At 34.9% G+C, this 21,404-nt stretch overlaps 1 protein-coding gene across 6 annotated transcripts in view; it reads left to right on the forward strand.

Annotated features, from left to right (window-relative positions):
* The first annotated feature begins 2,480 nt into the window (after positions 1 to 2,480).
* The window catches only part of LOC110811369 (cycloartenol synthase 2), a 57,769-nt gene continuing 38,845 nt past the window's right edge, over positions 2,481 to 21,404 (forward strand). The window contains exons 1-8 of one of the 6 annotated variants that reach the window (XM_088206943.1): positions 2,481 to 2,621; positions 2,747 to 3,053; positions 3,160 to 3,261; positions 4,545 to 4,730; positions 17,402 to 17,491; positions 19,693 to 19,887; positions 19,990 to 20,074; positions 20,502 to 20,668. In XM_088206943.1, the coding sequence (XP_088063069.1) occupies positions 2,856 to 3,053; positions 3,160 to 3,261; positions 4,545 to 4,730; positions 17,402 to 17,491; positions 19,693 to 19,887; positions 19,990 to 20,074; positions 20,502 to 20,668 (1,023 nt within the window). In that variant the 5' untranslated portion in view covers positions 2,481 to 2,621; positions 2,747 to 2,855. Of the gene's footprint in view, positions 2,622 to 2,654; positions 3,054 to 3,159; positions 3,262 to 4,544; positions 4,731 to 17,401; positions 17,492 to 19,692; positions 19,888 to 19,989; positions 20,075 to 20,501; positions 20,669 to 21,404 lie in introns of those variants that run through there. The other 5 variants (XM_088206947.1, XM_088206942.1, XM_088206944.1 and 2 more) reach the window with 5 other exon arrangements.

Here is a 21,404-nt window from a genome sequence, read left to right on the forward strand (position 1 = left end):
GCTGTGTTCGGACTCCGAAACGAGTAAGGACCCCTCACCCTATTTCCTATCACGGTATTAAAGTTCAATAATGATAAAATGGTATTTCTTGAATCAACGAATGTGTGAAATTGCTTAAGGTCGCTAATGCAGCCCGAGTCTAGTGTGTTTGTCGGTTAACTGTTATTTGGTCTATTTTACAGTTTTAAATGCAGTATGAAGTCTGATGTTTTCATTTCATAGTTTCGTGTGCATATTTTACTGTTTTATTGATTATGGGTTGAATGACTGAGAAACCGATGCTGTATGTTGTCTTGTTTGGCATAAATTACTGTTTTGCTTGTTCGTGTGTGAATTGATGATGCTGACTGAGGAAAAGGGGAATGAAAGGTTATGTAAATTGATAATTGTATAATGTGATCAGCCTGACTAGATTTTCTGGGAGATGGTGGACGGACCAGGTCCGTAGGGAACCCTACCGGGATTGTGGTCTCTCATACCGGACAGGGTATGGAGACCTTATGTGTTTTGGCGCCCAGACCGGACGGGGTATGGGGACGGCCCGTTTTACCCTCATACCGGACGGGGTATGGGGACACGTTTTACCCTGGAATCTGATTACAAGTGTTAACGGTTCACGGGTAGTGGGACCCCTATGGATCCCCATGGATGCTAGTAGGGTGGTAAATGAGGAAGAATATGTTGTGTAATGATTGAATTGCAAAGGTGTGATAAGTGTTATGTTATACAGCTCATATGATTTCATGATAATGATAATGTTACTGTTTTCGTATATTGTTTTTGTGAATTTCACCGAGATAAGTGGATAGTAAAGGTTTTTATGTTAATAAACGAGTTTTGTTGTAAACTATGCTCCATTGGTCCTTTTGTGTTTTCTACCCACCTTTACCTCCGTGACGGTGAGATAGTGTGATGTCTTTACTGGACTGGTGTAGCTCATTCCTTATTTAATCATTTCAGATTAGGAAGACATTGTTGCCGAGCCCGTTCCGCAGGAAGACGGCGAAGGGGACGCCTGAAGACTCCATAGTCATATTTATAGCTTTTATTTTCGAGTTTCTCTTTTAGTCAGTTTGTTCTTTTATACTTTGAGCACGTTTTTGGTTTTAGTGTAAGGGATGTTAAATCAAAATTTTTATTACGCTTCCGCATTTGACCTTTTTAATACACATGTTTCATTTAAAATTTCTGGGGCCGTGATTTTTGCTATTCACATTAAAGGGATTTTTCACGTTAAAAATTTTAATATATTTGTGTGATTATTTTTAAATGTTTTGAGGTAGATTTTATATTATTTATTTGCTGAATTTTACTTAATTTTCACTCATCATAAATTCATTCAAGTAGATAAGGATGCTTTTTTTTATGTATTAATTTTAGATCAATTTATTTTGGTTCTTTGTCATCATAGATTAACTACATGATGAGATGAATGTCTTACACATTCCTGCTTCGCATCATATTGAACATGAAATCTTTACAAATCAACATGTGTAATAAATTCTTTAGTGTTCGATCTTGTTTTTAATATAATCAATAACAACTAATTTTGTAATATGTTTTATAATTTGTATAATCTTTGCACTAGAATGTGTCAAATTATGTTCTACATGTGAAAAGAAAATTGAAACTTTGTGATACAACATTTCTTTATTTTGTTGAGATAGTATATAAAACACTAGAATGTATCATATGACATTTTCTTGTTTAAAAAACATTTTTTTTTCAAAGTAAAACTAATATAATAATATTATTTTCTAAAATAAAATTTTATTTTAATTAATTATAAAAAATCTAAATCGTTTATATAATTTAATTTTAATAAGAATTTTATTGTATTTTAATTTAGAAATTTTAACTGATTACCATTAATCATATATTACAATTTGAATATATAATAATTATCTATAATATTTATTTTTTAAAATATTTTAAATATAAAAATAAATTTTAGTTTTTAATTAACTATAAATATTTATGTAATAATCATCTATTTAAATTTTTTTTACCTAACTGTAAATTCAAAAATTATAATTATATAAACACCTGATTTCTTATTTGTTTCTCATACATTCTTTATCAAATAGATATTCTAAAATAAAATTATTATTTAATTAAAAAAATATTTATATAATTATTAAAAAAATTATATTCTACATTCAAAAATTAATTAAAAAATATAAATTCATTTCGAACTTAAAACAAGCCCACGTGTTCCCATCCTTATTTTAGTACACTTTAAAAAACACTAATCTATTCTAATCTTATTTACTCAACAGCGTGGGGGTCTAGTGCACCGAACAAAGTATTTCAGACGCAAGATACTTTGAATTTGAAAATTTAAAAACGTGAAAAATTCCTTGTCATTTTTGTTTTTGTGTTGGTTTGTCCTACGCCACGTGACCAAACACGTGCACGCTTTCAGGTGTTTTTATTTTTTATTTTACTGAGAAAAAAAATATATAACTGCAATGTTTTAGTCCAGTCGATTTTGAAAAGCTTTGATAGTTCAAAAAGAAAAATGAGAGAGCAAACATGACGTACGAAACACTCACGTCGCTCTGTGGCCACACGCTCGTCCGTCGTCCCTGTCCCACTGTGTGATTCCCTTTTCTGATTAGGTAAGCATTAAGTTCTTTTTCCGCTTTTATCCTAACCTTTTTAATTACTCTCCCTTTCTCTCTCGCTTTTTTTGGATCCTACGGATTTTCCCCATCTCTTATTTTCTGTTTGTTTCTCGAGTAAGTGAACGGGAGATGAGAAAAAGATCGATCTAAATTGTCATATAAGTACCTCGAGTGCCTCGCATTTTGCATTATCTTGTTGATTTCTGCGTGTGGAGAGTGCTCGAGGAAATGTGGAAGCTGAAGATCGCAGAGGGAGGGAGTCCATGGCTGAGAACGACGAACAATCACGTAGGGAGACAAGTGTGGGAGTTCCATCCAAATCTTGGATCTCCAGAGGAGCTTAGGGAAATCGAGAATGTTCGAGAAAACTTCTCCAAGCATCGGTTCGAGAAGAAACACAGTTCAGATCTACTCATGCGTATGCAGGTTTGCTCCATTTACTTACTTTATTCTTTTGCTTTCTTAGCGTTCGCACTTGTATAGCTATGAATATCTGTAATGGTTTAGCTGTGTGTTTTGTTTGCTTGCTTAGGGAGACCGCTGCGTGCTCCAGAAGTATTTTCTTTGGGTGGAAACCGCATGGATAACAATGTTTTTTTTTTTCTTCTTTTGTTTCAAACTTAGCAATTTTGAGGTATTAATTTATTAATCATTTACTCGTTTTTGCGTATTTGCTGATGATATTTTAATTGTTTGACATCGTAAGATTGAGAAATCAAGATGCGGTGACTATACTCCTCCCTAAACACATTATACTGCTCTATGTTACACTTTATGATGTAGAATGGATAATTCTGGATTGCCTATGTAAATTGAGCATCTTATTCTTGTTAGTATTTAGTTTTCCTATTTGTATTTTGAATAAGTAGTATTATCCTAATTCTATTAGCATTAATGTTGATTAGTTCAATCTTGTTTGAAAATTCTTACACACCCTTTGTGCCTATTAATACTAATTAAGGGAAAGGAATGTAGGGGGAAGTAGATTGGACCAGATATTTTAAACGAAAAAAACCAAAACATTGAAACACCGAGAGATAAAGGGAATAAAAGCCTAGCACAAGCTTCTTAATCTATCATTGTTCTATTCTTTGTTGTTGATAACCATTGGACTTTATATAAACATTAGTTGTAACTAATAAAGAAAATATTAAAAGAACAAAAGAGGAACCAAAATTTTTATGAATTAAAATTCAAACTATGGAGGCCTAATCGTGCTCTCACCCCAGAAATTTGTGTTATGCTGTTGAGGAAGGAGGAGTCTCATGGTCACCATTTTCTTCACTGTGCTGTGTATTGGAACTTGTTAGACTAGGTTGTTTGGTACTCTTGGTTTGGTGTGAATAGCTCCTTTTGATTGTTTTCTGAATCCATTTCTTTCTGGGCACGAGGTGAAGGCTAGAATTAATTGTTAAGGTTTGTGGGTTCTGTGGCTGGGGTGTAATAACAGAATATTTGAAGATTGCTACTCCCTTCCTAGATTATTTCCAAAATAATGATTTTCTTGGCCTCTTTATTGACTAAGGCTAATGGGTGTTTTTGGGACATATCTTTATCTTTGTTAAATATACTGTTTTTTGTTTCTGCTTATGATGTTTGTCCTCTGTTTTTTGGAGGCTGTTTTATCCCCTGTCTTTGTAAGTTCTTGCTCTGTTTTCTAATAATATTTCTTATTCTATCAAAAAATTCTAACTAAACAGCCTAGTTTGTTAATTACTTAAAATCTACCTAAATAAGTTAAATAGGTTGAGGATATTAAATAACAAAAGTAATTATCTTTCTTAATACTAAAACTATTCCAGTGCAGCCTCCTCTTGCTTTTTGCACAAATAATCTTGGAAGCTATAAATTTAGTAAAGTCTTTTCTTATGAGTTTCGTTTTCTGATTTATCTCTTTTGCCTTTTTCCATCAACTAGTTTGCTAAAGAGAACCCACTCGAAAAAGTTCTACCTCATGACAAACTAAAAGATTCAGAAGTTGCTACTGAGGAGATAGTTACAAACACATTAAGGAGGGCTATAAGTTTCCATTCAACTCTCCAGGCACATGATGGTCATTGGCCTGGGGATTATGGAGGTCCTATGTTTCTTTTGCCTGGCTTGGTAAGTGCTTATTTTTCATGTGGTTTCTTACTTTGAGCAAGATATTTTTTTTCTTGTCATCTATTGTAGGGTATTGCATAATTTTCTTTTACAACTTTAGACACTTATTATTATTATTTTTTGAATATTTATTTATGTGGAGAATGAATGTGTGTATTTTCTTGAATACGAGAGACCTATATGTATAGGTTTACATGAGCAATAAAAACAAATCAATTAAACAACAAGAGGGGTATATTACTAATATATCATTTACCCTACTTAATATATATTTTACACTTCTTAACATTTCCCCTCAAATTGGTGAATAGATATTAGCCATTCTCAATTTGACAATAATAGCCCGAAATTCAGAACTATTCAATTATTTGTCAATACATTTGCCAGTTGCACGGTAGACATATATGGAGTGCATATCAATTCACAATCCGATTTTTTCTTGATGAAATGTTTATCTACGTCAATGTGTTTAGTTATGTCAGTTATATCGAACTGGGAGTAATATTAATTACTAACTTATTGTCGCAATAGAGTCTCATAGATCTATCCCACTAAATTTTTTAAGTCTTCTAAGATTATTTTTAACTATAGAAATTCGTACACGCCTTGAGTCATCACCCTGAACTTTGATTTTGCACTAGATTGGACTACCATATTCTGCTCCTTATTTCTCCAAATTAGATTTCCTAGAAAGGTGCAATATTCAATAGTGAATTTTATATCAATTAGTGATCCTATATGGTCAGTATCAGTATATGCTTTATGAAGTAGCCCATTATTTCTTTTAAACATGATTCTCTTCCCATGAGTACTTTTCAAGTACTGGAGTATCCTATTGACAGATTACAAATGTACTTCCTTGAACTTGTGCATAAAGTAGCTCACTATACTAACTCTATATGTGATGTCTGACCTAGTATGTAATAAGTATATCAATTTTTCACTAATTTCTTGTATATTTCCTTGTCGATATATGAGTCTTCTTATGCTAATCCTTGGGATCATTTGGTGTGATAGTAGGTTTGCATACTAGCTTGCCACTTTCCTTCAAAAGGTTTGTGACATAATTTTGTTGTGAGATGGATATTCTAAACTTTGAGTAGGCCACTTCTATTATGAAGAAATATTTTAATTTCCCTAATTCTTTAACCTCACATTCTTAGCCAGGTATTGCTTGAGAGCTACCTTTCTCCGTCATTCCTGTGCAAATTATTTCATCTACATATACTAGGAGGACTATGACTCTTCTTGATTCTGAATACTTAATAAATGATGTGTGGTCTTCTTGACTCTATCTGTACCCTATAAATAGCATTACCTTTACAAATCTCCCAAAACCATACATGTGGTGATTGCTTAAACTATATAGTGATTTTTTTAATTTGCATACTTGTTTGCTCCTACTTCCTTAGGAAACCTAGATGGAATTTTCATGTAAATTTCTATATAAGAAGACGTTCTTTAATCAAATTGCAATTGTCTTGAAGCTAGCAACTGTAGGTAGTAGGATACGTACCATAATCATCGTTTCAATGGTGCAAATGTTTCTTGATGGTCAATTGCATATGTTTAGATATACGATTTGACCACTAATCTTGTCATGTGCCTCCCTGTGGTTCCATCGGGTTTGTACTTGATAGTGAAGGCCCACTTGCATCTAACTGGTCTTCTTTCCCTTGGTAGGTTTAGGTAAAGAGTCCATTTAGGATTTTGTATAACAAGAGGGTTAGTAATGCACACACCAAAGGGCAAACTGGTAAACTCATAGTAGTCATTTAGGGTTAGGGTTGACAAACCCTAACCAGCTAATTAGGATCTCGTAGCTGCTGCTCGAGTCATCATCATCAACTCCTGCAATCATCACTGCAACTATTAACGACCACCGATTCTAGCCACTAATGTCGTCGTTTTTATTGTATTTTGGCCTATAAAAGGCCCTTCTTCCATTATTGTAATCATCATAGAGAATCAATAAAAATTTAATTATTTATTCTCTTCTTTGACTTTGGTCCCCTCTTCTTTTTCTTCTCACTTTTCTTTCTTCAGATCAAAGTCATGTCAAAGGCTTCTGATAAGTTAGTATCAGAGCAGGAACTGGCCTAATCCTTCAGTAGAGTTGCAGCCCGCACTCGGTCAAAAGCGAAGGTAGCGATGGCCGTCGAATCAGAGATTCTCGGGACACCCGAACTTACCATGAAGGATGTCGATAAGAAACTTACCTCCTTCATGAAAGAGGTAAATGAAATGAGGAAGGAATTCAACCAACAGTTGAACACCATCATGGATTGGATGGGTGGGCTGCCCTCTGAAGATCAACTGAAGCCATTAGCAGATGCGCGAGAGGTGGGAATCTGCTTCCCTTGCTAAGCGGGCGAATGGGTCCAAATCTCAAACCTCGGTAGACGAACAGCTGAAGCCGCCAACCAAATCGAACGAGGAAAGGGGTCTACTTCCCCCTCTAGTGACATGCGCTATGTAAGGTTTTCAACCTTATGTAGGTTTGGTTCATCGGACCAACTTGGACTACTGGAGGAGGTGGACTGAATCGGTTCGACTCGAATCGATCTGGACTAGGCCAACTTGACCCAACTTGGTTTGAACCAAACCAAACCGATCCGAACCAGCCCAAAACCGAATTTGCCCAATGAACCCTAAGCATTGAACTGGCTGCGCCCAACCTTTTTAACTTCTCAAGGTGGAAATTCTACTTTTTGAAGGGATAAACTCTCGTGGGTGGGTTTGAAGGTGTGAAAAATATTTTATGATCCACAATACTTCTGATGAGTAAAAGGTGGAGATTGCATCACTATATTTGGGAAAACTAGCCGATATATAGTACCACGGGTGGCTAGCCAAAGTCGATACCTTGGACTAGGAATATTTTGTGGAAGAATTTTGCCGACAATTTGAGGGGATCTTCATGGAGGAGTTCGCCAAACTATCCCAAATAGTTATTCTTGATTATTTAGAGCAATTTAAACATTTACATTTTCTCATGCATGCAGAAAACCTAACACTTTCAGAAAGATTTCATATCTATCTTTATCAGTAGCCTCAGGCCACAGTTATAACCCATGCTAGGACTCCTCAAGGCACAAACGCTCAATCAAGCATTTAAACAAATCTTATTTTAGGAACAATATGTGATAGAGTTGTCCTGAGGTTCATATCTTACGGATAAAGTTGAATTATCTGAAACTAGAAATTATGATCCATCGACCCGAAGGGAAACGAAACCTAGAAGAGTAACGGTTACTTGTTACAAGTGTGGAGAACGGTACTTCCCAGGACACCGTTGTGCAAATAAAACAATAATGCCCATGGAGAAAATTGTTAAAGAAGGGACTCTCGAAGAAAAGGTTTCCACAAATCAACTTGAGGACAAAGTTGATGTGGAAGGGGAGGGTATTGTCAGGAATCCATTTAGGGTTTAGTATAACAAGTGGGGTAAAATAGGTAATGCGTACACCAAAGAGCAAACTAGTAAACTCATATAGTCAGTTAGGGTTAGCGTTGACAAACCCTAACCAACTCATCAGGATCCTGCAGCTGCCGCTCGAGTCATCGCCATCAACTCATGCGATCACCATTGCAACTAGTGACGACCACCGATTCCAGCCATTAATGTCGCTTTTTTATTGTATTTTGGCATATAAAAGGCCCTCCTTCTATTGTTGTAATTATTATCAAGAATCAATAAAAATTTACCTATCCATTCTCTTCTTCGACTTTAGTCCCCTATTCTTTTTCTTCGTTTTCTCTTTTTTTTCCTCACATTTCTTTCTTCATATCAGAGCCATGTCAAAGGCTTCTGACAGTTTACCACGTCCTAAATTTAATTCTTTTCAAGTACCTACATTTAGATACTCATAGCATCTTTCTATTTCTCACAATTTAAAGTTTTAGAAAATGTTTTAGAGATAGATACTGCATTTAAACCCATGAGACAATTTGACTTTGGATAGAGTGAGTGCTTAGTGCATTTTCTTATTCCTTTCTAAGTATAACAACCATTTTAGTACCATAAAGAAGTTGATTCATAGTGCTTGCCTCATTTCCAGCTTTCGTTTCGGATCCTTGAACTTGATCCAAATTAGAGTCCAAATTTTTCCTTCCTAAATAGATTTGAGAAAAACATGGGTCTTGCATTGGTTGAGGTTCAAGGTCATTTTGTGAGTTTTGGTTTTCTGGTAGAATGATTGTTTTAGAGGACATTGTGTTTAAGGGTAAGGGAGAAATATCATAGAATGAATAATTTTTATCTTTTAATATAGTCTTCTCTTAAAGATAAGGGTAATGAGAAGAGGACTTGATCTCAATAAAGGTAACATTAGTGGGGACATAAAACTTTTGGATATTTTGATGGTAACATTTATATCCTTTGCGTGTTGGCAAATAACTCATAAAAACACACTTGATGGTGCTAAGGTCAAGTTTTCTTCTTTGAGACTGATATATAGGAATGTACGCAAGACATCCAAAGACTCAAAAAATGAGTTTATTGGTGGCTTGGATAACAGAAAATAATATAGATAAAACTTCTATAAGACTACGAAAGTATAGTTCTCTTGATGGTAATTAGTTGATAAGATAGGTGAGTAGTTAACATAGTTTCTCCTAGTAATGTTTGAGTGCATGGTTTTGAAACAAATGGCATGTGTAGTGGTGAGAAAATGACTATTTTTTCTTTATACTATTCTATTTTATTTTAGAGTATAGACACTAAAGGACTCATAATCAATTCCTTCCTTTTGAAAGAAGGAAAATAATATTTGGTTAAAATAGTCACGAATATTATCAGTGTGAAAATATATAATTATTACCTCAAACTATGTTTTGATCATAATGTTGAAGTGAGAAATAATATGATTAAGTATAGTTTTGGATTTTAATAAGAAAAGCTAAGTGACCCGAGTACAATCATCGTGAAAAAGAATAAATCACAAGACCTAAAAACATTAGAAACATTTGAGAGATTCCAAATATCATTTTTGATTACTTAAAAAGAAAAACTGTTTCTTTTGTTATTATGGAAAAAAAAGTATAAATTTGTGTATGCTAGTTCAAATACATTACAATGTAAATTTTCATTTTACAATTGAAATAAAGAGGAAAGCATAACCTTAAGAGTGGAGAACGATGAGTATCCTATTTTTTGTGATACAACCATAACTTATCTAATATGCTAGTGGAAATAGCGGCTCATGGTACTTTAGGTATATTCAGGAAGTACGATCTTCCCGAGTCTCAACACGTCCAATCATTCTCCCTTAATTTATTCTTGAAATTAACAAAGAGAGGACGAAAATTTCACTTTTTAATTAAGGTCATGAGAAAATTCAGTTACTAGTATGAGATTGGTACATAGTTTGGGACATGGAGTATATCAATAAAAGTAAAATAAGGATTAAATTTTCTGTTTTCAATTCCTGCCACTATGGTTAGTGAACCATCAATAGTACAATTTTCCTATTACTCGAATGTAAAATATAGGAGTTAAAAAATTTAGAAGAGTTGGTTATGTGTTTGGTAGCTCTTGAGTTCACAATCCATCATAGTGCAAAAGACTTATATGAGACATTTAAATTGTAGAAAGCAAGAAGTATACTTGAATGTATTAAGAGACCTATACATTTAGACTTTTCAAGATGTTTGAGTAGGGACTTTAGGCGCTCTATTTCTGCATTGAGATCATTAAGTTTTACAATCTTCTTATGAATGGATGGGCCGCATGTGTTTTTCCCTGATTCTTATTATACCTCGAGTCTTTATTAGAGGTAGTGAGGTTGCCATACAATTTTCAATACTTCTCTTTGGTGTACCTAGGCTTCTTGTAGAAGATACACCAAATATTGTCTCTGTTTTCTCTACCACGAACTAAGTTCTCATAGTTATTTGGCTCATTTCCCTATATACCTAGTTTAGAGCCTTTACTTGCCATTGCATAGTTAAGAGTGGTACGAGGTTTAAGTATAACTCTTATTTATTTATTTTTAAATAAAAAGGATGATGTATATATATTAACAAGGTACCAAAAACAGGGTACCGTTCATATACAAAAGATTACAAAATAGTTAGTGTATCAACGACATTCTCAAAATCCGAATTTCTAATAATGTCATGAGTTAACAAAATGGTTCCAAAATAATGCATCCATCTATTCTTTAAGCTATACAACCCACAATCTTTACCCTCAAAAGGTTTGACATTCGTCTCTTTCCAAAGAACTCAAAAAATAGTTAATGGAATTAAATTTGTAATGTTTCTTGTTGTACTTAATCCTTCCCAAGACCAAATTTTCCCACGAACTGAACCCGCCATTACCCAATTGACACCTAGTAGGCCATAAACCGTGCTTCATAAGCTATATGCAGTAGGGCACCAAAGCAGCAGGTGATTATAGGATTCCTTAGCCTTCAAACAGAGATATCAACCGTTAACAAGAATCTGGCATCTGTTTCTAAGTTTATCAATGACAAGTCTTTTCTCCCAACATGCCTCCCAAGCAGAAAAAGCAACCCGCGGAAGGTCCTTGGTTTTCTAGATTTGCGTATAAGGAAAATTCTAATAGCCTTCTGCAGTGTCATCAACCAAAAATCTGTAATAAGAACTAACTGTGAAAACCTCTTTCTTCCCCAAATTCCAAGCAAACTGATCAGACGTAAGCTTAACCTGTTGTGAAGCTAAAATCTTTAGCATGTCTTCATATTCACTGATTTCCCAATCATTTGATTTTCTGATCACATTGATGGACCATTCAATATTCTCATCGATTACCCGGTAATCATCTTCAATCAGCAAATTTCTAAATTAAGTAATGCCAAAATTTTTCGAAAATCTACTCTTAAGACAGTCCTTATCAAGCCAATAAGCGAGTCAAAATCTAATCTTATTACCTCTACCGAGTTTCCAACGAGTACAAAGTTTGAAATGAGGCCATTGCGTCAAGATCTTCCTTCACAAGCCACACTCATACGAGTTAGAAGGCCTAAAACCCCCATGGACTAGATTAGGATCACCCCACCAAGATTCCACAATCATCTTCCACAATCTATTCTCCTCAGTTGTGTACTTTCAAAGCCACTTTTCTTGGAAAACTTCATTCATCTTCGTCATGGATCTAATGCCAAGACCATCAAGCATGAAGGGTGTTTTAATATCCTCTCAGTTCACCAAATGATACTTATGTTTCCTATCATCATCCCCTAAAGAAATCGACATTAAATTTTTTCCAATTTCTTGGCTATTTTCACAGGGATTGTAAGCGTTGAAAGGTAGTAAATGGGGAGGTTGACCATAATGCTCTTAATTGAAGTGAACCTGCCACCCTTAGAAAGGAAATTGTGCTTCCAACCCGCTAGCTTTTTTTCAAACAACTTGAGAACTGACTCCCAAGATACAAGATCTTTATATTTCGCACCCAAGGGAATCCCAAGGTATTTGATAGGGAGGTTAATTGCTTTACACCCCAATACACTTGCAAACATACCTGCATCACCGTTACCACCAATTCTAATCAATTTTGATTTGTCTACATTGATTTTTAGACCAGAGACGACTTGGAAGGATAGCAATACACATCTCAGGTTCAATAAATTACTCACATTAGGCTATATTAACTTGTCATAAGCAAAAAACATATAAGAAACCTCAGTACAATGATTCTTCCTACCCACTAAGACCCTTTTCACAAGTTGGAGATCAATTTCCTTGCATAATAGATCGTTTAAGGCTTCCATAATGATAATAAACAGCAAGGGAGACAAAGGATCCTCCTATCTTAGACCCTGGTAGCATTAGAAAACTTAGACAATTCTCCATTTACAAGGAACACAAAAGAGGAGGTAGACATGCACAATTTCATCCAGTCTTGCTATTTTTGCCCAAAACCCATTTTTTTAACGTATATTCAACAAAATTCCAGCCAATATGGTCATAAACTTTCTCCATATCCAATTTACATAACAAGCCATCATTTCCCCTAACTGTCAGGTCATCAATAGTTTTGTTTGCAGCCATCACAACATTTAGGATCTGTCTACCTTCTGCAAAAGTATGTTGATATTCTCTAATAACCTCCCTAAACACTCTAGAAAACCTCATAACCAATGCTTTAGGTATAAGCTTATATATGCAGTCCATCAAACTAATAGGTCTAAATTCTTTGAACTCTCTAGGGCTCATCTTTTTAAGAATGAGAACTATAAAAGTAGAATAGAGAGATCTAATAAATTTACCCGAATTATGCAATTCCTTAAAGGGGTCCAGCACATCATCTTTCAAAATGTACCAAAAAGTTTGAAGAAATTTCATATTGAATCCATCGGGGCTGGGGGCCTTATTGCCATTACATGATTTCAAACAACCCACCACTTCATCCTTAGAAAAAACTACTAATAGCTGATTACGGCCATCAGATAAATTTTTAAACTACAAGCCATCCAGATTAGGTCGATGATAGGCCTCTTCTTCATATAGTTTGGAAGAGTGTTTCTAGTTGCCTCCCTTAGTTCATTACTAACCGTGATCTTCTTATCCTCACACCAAATTTCATCAATGAAATTGCATGATCTCTTATGGGTGGCTAATATATGAAAGTATTTGGTATTACGGTCACCCTCAGCAAGCCACATTTCCTTAATTTATGTCTGCATGTGATTTCTTCTGCCTTCAAGAATGAAGCCAACTGTAACTTTAGGGATGCCCTCCAATCATGCTCCTCACCGTTATGCCCATTGATTTCCTCTCTAGAATTCAGGTAATTGATCTCGGCCATAATAGAGTCAGACATAGTTTTTTTCCTTCTCTCTCTCCACCTTGGTCCAAATCTTAATTTCCTTCTTTAACTCCTTCAGCTTGTAAGCAATTCCGTAATTGACACAGTTCCATTTATCTTCCACTAAAATCCCGAAATTCTCATAATCTAGCCACTTGTCCAATCTAAAGGGGATAAAGCCCCAATGCCTTTAGTCACAAGGCAGATTGGGAAGTGATTCCATGATTGGCTCTTATGGTTGGACCAAGTCCATAGTCTATCAATGAGTGGAAGATCGACCACATCCAACTTTCACTTCTACAGCCGAAAAGGCACTGCCACTCCACTCCCCCCTCCTCAAAACCATATTGAAATCACCCCTCCCCCCTTCAGTTGTGCCCCCATTTGAACCTGTAATCTTCCAGTTTATATTAAAGTAAGTCTTTCTCCTCTCTACTTACCCTGCAATAGACACCCGACAAAGCCCATACAAGCCCCCCTACTATTGTTGAAGAGACAGGACAGAGTGCACTCCTCACAAACCCCACAATCTTCTCTCCATAAAATGATCAGTCCTTCAGCTATGCCATTGGCAGGAATGGGATGCCACGCCGTATTCTTTATACCCCACAAACTTTTAAACAACTTCTCAGAGCAGTTATCCAGCTATGTTTCTTGCATACACACCACAACAAGTTTCCATTTTCGGAGACAGCCTCGAATGATGAGTCTTTTGCATTGGTTAATAATAACCCTAATATTTGAAGAAACTAATTTTTCAGTCATTGACACAACAATTTCATCCCCCTTAAAGCCTTATCTTCCTTCCTTCTAACGTCATGATTAATAGTATTTTCAAGCCTTTTCAACTCTCTCGGTATACCACCACTGTTTTTTCTTCTCTTTAGTATAGAAACCCCCTTTCTTTTTCTTCAATATTTTTCTTTTTTTCAATTTCAGAAAAAAAAAAGATAGGAATATCTTCCATATCTTCAAGCGAGATATCCATCACCTTGCTGAATTTTTGAATGTTCTGCATGATCCAAAAGGAGCCCCCAACCACCTCTCCGTCCACCACCTTGATGCCTTCTACAGTCAGTTGCAAAATCTCTTCTATTTATGGGTTGGACACCGGAGTAAGAGCTTGAACATCCTCGTCAACTGTCACCACCTCAAGCTTCTTTGCATGCTCCTCTCCACAGTCCTCTTCGATTTAAAGCTTTCTCTCAAGCTCAAATTCCTCCTTTGATGAAAGCATTGTGCAAAAATTCTCATCTTCATGATCAATCGTGCTCATCCGATCAATTTGAATATCACTCTCAACTTTATCTGCATAGAAAACCTTCTCCATCCGCTCGATTCTCACCTCTTCTCCTCTTTTGTCTTTTGTCTTTTGTCTCAAAACCCTTGGGGAAAATATCTCCCTTTTCTTTTATCCCTTTGATGGTTCGCCACAGGTCAGGTTAAATCAACCCAATTCCTCCATTTTTCTTAGGCTCGGGTCCTTGGGTTAAAGCTCCACCAGACCTGGGATTCGCAACCCATTTTTCTTTTTCCTTCTAGGTGTATTTTCTTTTCTTGGCGACCGATCCATTCCTTCTGTGTTTATCGCGGCCTAAAGCAAGAAAGCTTCCATTCCCTTTCAGCCCAAATTTATTATTCACCTTTGGGACTTTAAAATACCACTGTGCCCCTCTTCTTTCAGGATCTTCTCCGTTGGGTCGACCCTATCCATATTTCTAATGGGTTTGTTTTGCCCTACCCGCTTCTTTCCTTCCTCGTCAACTTGCAGAGCCGCCGTGTAAGTCTGGATGCTTCCCACGTCAACTGTGAGCTGGATCAACACTTCACATGAGGACACTTGATAGAGACTTTCCACGGCTTCTTTGGAAGACTCACTTTTGAACTGGGGGCAGAAGAAAATGTCCTTAAACTTTTGATACAACTCCTAGGTTTATTGACTGGTCTATTAGCAAGTTTGATAGCCGCCACCACCAATTTCCACCTACCTTTTCCCTGATCTCCGCCCGGAAAAAGGATCCGCTTCACCTGGTGCTCACTTTGTACCGTTAGCACTAAGTACTCTCCCCTTCTTCATTCCTAAAGCAAGCCAGAACTCATAGTTCCTCTTCACGAAGTGTTTAGCCCAAAGCCCTAGTTTCCTTCTCCACCAGAACTCATCGAGCGCATCCAAAAACTACCTAAACTCATCTCAGTCAAGGAAGATCTATCTTCAAAAACCTCGATCATTCTCACTGATTCTCAAGCACTCTGCTTTTTGACCATCACAGAACAAATCGAAAGATTTGCTTTTGATAGCAAGAAACCTTCTCCCAAATGTACTCATGAAAAACCCCCACTTGGTTGGCCTGGTTGGCTGGCCAGAGGCCGTGGGGGACAGAAATTTTGGGGAGCATTTAGAGAGAGATGGTGCCTTACTTGAAATATTATATATATAATTCTGATACTTAGAGCAATGCACTCCCATTTAAGTGTAACTCTTATACTTTCTTCTGCACTAATAAGAACTATTACTTTATTCAGGAATGACATTTCTTTTTTCAGGATCTAAACTCTTACCTGATCATTTCTTTTTCTAAGATAATGAAAACAAAGAAAGCAATAAATCTAAACTCTTACCAGATCATACTCTTCCTTTAGTCCAGCCATGAATTGATTTGCTCAATATTTTTCAACCGTTTCTTTAAAGTTACTGCATCTTTGTTGCACTCCATAGTGAGATTGCGATACTAATCGAGTTCTTGCTACCAAAGAGTGGCATATTCTGTAACTGATTTATTTCCCTGCTTGGTTGCCCAAGTTTTGACAATAAGGTCGTGGATCTGGGCTGCATCCTTTTCCTTGGAATAAGTTTTCCTGGTTTAGTCCCAAACTTCTTTTGCTCTAGACAGGAACATGAATGTTTTATTTATTTATGACGATATAGCATTCCAGTGGCAGACCATAATCATTAAATCTTCTTCATCACAAGCACCAAATGTTGATCTCTTGGTTTTGGTCTCATGCCAAGAAGGTGACTAAGCTTCCGTTTTCCCTTGAGAGTGATCTGAATCAATTGCGACTAACTTATATAGTCTTTGACAATGAAGCTATAAGCAGCCTAGCATGGGTGAAATTCTCCAGTGTTTTGTGCAGAATTTCTCATGTGAGTGTTTCTACTAGTAATTTGAGATATTACCTCCAACACAATTTGCGATTTTTTATAGTAATTAAAGCCAACAACAAAATTATCGGAAGGAGATTGTGGGCTAGACAGCATGATTGGAGGCTGCTTGACAGGTGGCAAGAGCTGTGCAGCGGTTGGAGCTGGCGGCTGGCGGCTGGCGGCTGGAACAGTGGTGACTACAGGATGGCGTGCAGCTGAAGTGTGGGGGCTTACGAGGCGCAGCAGTTGCATCTGGCCAGATAGAGGGGCGCTCATAGGGAGGCGTGCGGCTGCAGAGAGCAGCGGCTGATCCGGGCTGCTTTTCACTGTGCGGTTTGTAGGCTGGAGTTGGCTATGAAGGCCAGTTTTTAGGCTGATGGCCGGTCTTGTGGTGGCCGGCAAGTGGAGACTGGAGGCCAGTATCCTCTTAAGGCTTTTTTTTTTTTATTTTCTTATTTTGACAATGAAGGTCGAGTTAGGTTTGCAGAAAAAAAAGCCTAAAGTCTTTTTACAGAGCTTTGATACTATGTGGATATGAAGGTGTGTATTTTACTGAATACGAGGAACCTTTATATATAGGTTTTCATAAGCAATAAAAGGAAATACAATTAATTACTACAAAAGGGGTATAGTAGTATTATATCTTTTACCCTACTTAATATACAGTTAAGAATTCTTAACACTTTATGCCTTGGAAATCCAAAAAATAATAAGAATCCTGGTAACTTTTTATTTTCATGGATGCATCAGGTAATCAGCCTATCAATAACTGGAGCATTGAATGCGGTTTTATCTGAAGAACATAAACGGGAGATGTGCCGTTATCTCTACAATCATCAGGCAAGGGTGTTTGCTCCAAATTTTGAGTCGTACAGGTCAACTTGTGAATTTTTAAACCTACTCTGTCATTTAAAAATGATAATTATAAAAATTAAAGTTGAATACTTTTGACCGGTTTGAATTTGGAATAATTGCTTAGCCAACTAATTATTTAACATGATATTCAGAGGTTAAGGTCCTTAGAAGCTGGACCTACTATTATTAATCCATTTGTTGCCCATAGTTGGGGCTTTATGCGAACTCAATCAGTTAATCTTATCTTGTGCTTCCATTTGGATTTGTGTCCATGTGGTAAGTTCAATGTCATCCCACTTGAATATAAATGACATATTAAAACATAGATGGTTAAGTCTTTTGATATCTATTTAAGCTTTTGGAATGATTTATAATTACATATAAATGACATATTAAAAATGAAAGTTTTGAGTAATTAGTCAACCAATCAAATTGTAAAAGTGTAATAGATGTATATATATAAAATTATATGTTGGCTTTATAAAGCTAAATCATTCAATCATTTTTTTTCCCCTGAAAAGCTTACCAATTTAGTTCTTGAAGTATAGACTATTTTGTAATCTAATGGAAAATTGTTTTCCATTATAATTTAATTTTTAAACTTAGAAAAATTGTTCAAAACATGATTTTTAAATGGAAGGAAGAAATAAATAAATTATTTTAATTCAATTTGTTAAGGTTAGTTTTTAGTTGTTATAATTTCAAATTTTTTCAAAAATAAAATATTGGAAAGTATAAAAATTTTCTGTCATTTTCTGAAAGAATTTTCGTAGTTTCTTAAAGAAAACATGAACTAAACCGGTTTTATAAGTTTACACTAAATTATAAGGAAAGAAAATTTGGACAAAATGAAGTAAAGTTCAAGAATTAGAATGGTATTTATTTTTTTAATTACATTATCAATCAAATCAGTTACTTAGTCAATCCATTAACTTTTGTATATATGAATGATAGTGTAATTTGTACATTTCCTTGTTCCAGTATCCTTTATGATTGCTTTGAATCATTAGGTTAAAATTTTATTATATTAATAAACTTAAAATTTATTATCTATAGTAGTAATTTAAAAATGTGTTAATTATTTAAGGTGAAAAATTCTTTTTTTTTTTGTCTTTGCATGTTGTGAGCCATATTATTATTTTTCTATTATGTTTTAATTTAAATAAATTAAATCTAAAAAGTATTTCAAATCACTATAGAATTTTATATTGGTCGTAAAATTCATTAAAATTAATATAATATTTAGATATTATATTGTGTTGCATTTCTATTAAAATTTTATACTACATTTTTCTCATTATTGAAGTATGATTTTTTGCTATAAAATAATATGTTTGTGGGGTAAGTTTCTCATGAAGCTACATAATTATGTTGCATTTGCTATATTAAATGTGACAAATTATATATATATACAAACACTCTTCATTACTAGAAAATAGTTTTTATGTTGTGACTGCTATATTTTTAACATTAAGTGACTCTTTATATTCATTTGATGAAACGATGTTAAAGACTTACTAAGATGCATTATGTATTTATCTATATTAAGATGTACATTCAGAACAGTAAATGGCTATTTTATATTATAACTATCACATATCTTAATAAAAAATAACATTTCATATTGTTATGGAGATAATATTAAGGAAATTATCACCTTACTGAATTATTTATAGATGTATGTATATCTATATATGTGCAAATATTTTCAAAAATGAATGATACATTATATTGTAAACTTTTAAATGCTGTTAGATATTCATGTCTTACAACAATCATAAGCTTTTTTTTTGGATGAGATGATTAATTAGAGGAAGATCTATTAGAAATGTTTTCAATCCAATTTAGTCAGTGATATATATATATCTTCATTTTATGACATGTTATATATATTATTATAATGGTTAAATTTTTTATTTATATAGATAAAATTTAATTTTATATATTGAAGTCAAATGTCTTTTTGAACAATATATTAAATATATCCTGCGTTAAAAATTTGAAGTATAATTCATGTATTAAGCAAAATTTATAATTCATTTTGAATAAACCATGCATTGCAAGCGTGTATACCTTGTTTAACAAAATAGAGAACTCAAAGTACTTGGAAGAGCTCTCTTCTTGTTTATGGTAGCTCGTACATGTATGCTAAAAGCTCACTAAAAGATGGCAACATGTAACTACAGAATGAAGATGGTGGGTGGGGTTTGCACATTGAGGGCCCTAGCACAATGTTTGGTTCTGTCTTGAGCTATGTTACATTAAGGTTGCTTGGTGAAGGAGCTAATGATGGGCAAGGGGCAATGGAGAGAGGACGGGATTGGATTCTGAGCCATGGTGGTGCTACTTCGATAACATCATGGGGGAAAATGTGGCTTTCAGTTAAGGATTGATCCACCAACTTGTTAGTTATAATGGCAGTTTTGATACTTGCATCTTCCGTGGTGCATTTTTATGACTTTTGTTATTGCCTGAGATTTCAGGTGCTTGGAGCATTTGAATGGTCTGGGAATAATCCCCTACCACCTGAGATATGGCTTCTTCCTTATATTCTACCTGTCCATCCAGGTGCTTGCCAATTGGTAGAACCTTCTAGATTAAAGAATCCAGTTTGTTTGATTTATATATTAGTATAGGGTTGCATACTGAATCCTGAACAGCTCTTTAAGGTTAGTAGTTTCTAAACATCACTTAAAGAACATAAGCCATTATTTCTTCATGGAGAAGCTAATCAAGTTCGATCAGAATGCATCTAACTAACTTAATGAGAAGCAAGTAGTATATGTATTTTATAAGAGGAACTTCCATTCTAAGTATTTTTGCCCATGGTTCACTAAAACATACAACTAAATATTAAAGTTACTTGTTTGACATTGTTTATTTCTGCCGAAATTTTTTAGTTTATCGAATTTCTGGTACTCACTTCCTCAAGATTATATTATTTGTGTCTAAGTAATTGGAAGGAAGAAGGAATTAATTGTGTCCTATCTTGCAGGAAGAATGTGGTGTCACTGCCGGATGGTCTATCTACCTATGTCTTATTTATATGGAAGGAGGTTTGTTGGTCCAATATCTTCAACAGTCCTGTCATTGAGAAAGGAGCTTTACACTGTCCCATATCACGAAATAGATTGGAATCAAGCTCGAAACCTTTGTGCAAAGGTCAGTAACATTGTTGTTTAGTCCTGTAAAAGCCTGTCATTTTAAATTGTATATCTTTTTTCTTTTTCCCCATGAATTGCTTCATCCTCTGTGCATCTGCATGTATAAGTAGTGGAGGTTTTAAATATATGAATATAATGAGATAATTTGCTGACCTAACTAATTCCCATGCATGTTTTAATAGAAAAGAAATGCAATTCAAAGCACCAAACGGGTGTCACCTGTGTACAAAATATTTCTGAAATACATTCAGTCAAAAAATGAGAATGTTCCCTAAGGAGACCAAGTAACTAGTTTCTGTTAACTTCCATTTGGAAAAAATAAAGAAAGAACAGTTGGTAGGGTGAATATCCTATATTTGCTCATCTACCTTGATCATGATCTGAAAAAGAATATGTAAGGTCTTGTTTAAACAAATGTCCGACGATTAAAGATTGAGATTTTGAAATACATGTTCTGGGATAGATGTTGAATCAAATATACACTTGTATCAATCTCTCTTTTTGATTTATGTTATCCTCTGTTCTTGTTCCAATTGGCATTCTGAAAAGTCTTTAGGGCCTAGGCTTATAAGATGTGTAATGAAAGATGTTCTACACTTTGTAGTCACTCTTGAATAAACTGGTTCTGGGTGGATCCAGGATTCATACTGAAAAAAAAGTATTATTTTTCTTTTGTATTGCAGGAAGACTTGTAGGGTCCAGCATTCTTACTGAAAAAAGTGTTATTTTTCTTT

The sequence above is a fragment of the Carica papaya genome, chromosome 7 (assembly GCF_054855325.1).
Source record: "Carica papaya isolate Zhongbai chromosome 7, ASM5485532v1, whole genome shotgun sequence".
NCBI classification, from domain to species: domain Eukaryota; kingdom Viridiplantae; phylum Streptophyta; class Magnoliopsida; order Brassicales; family Caricaceae; genus Carica; species Carica papaya.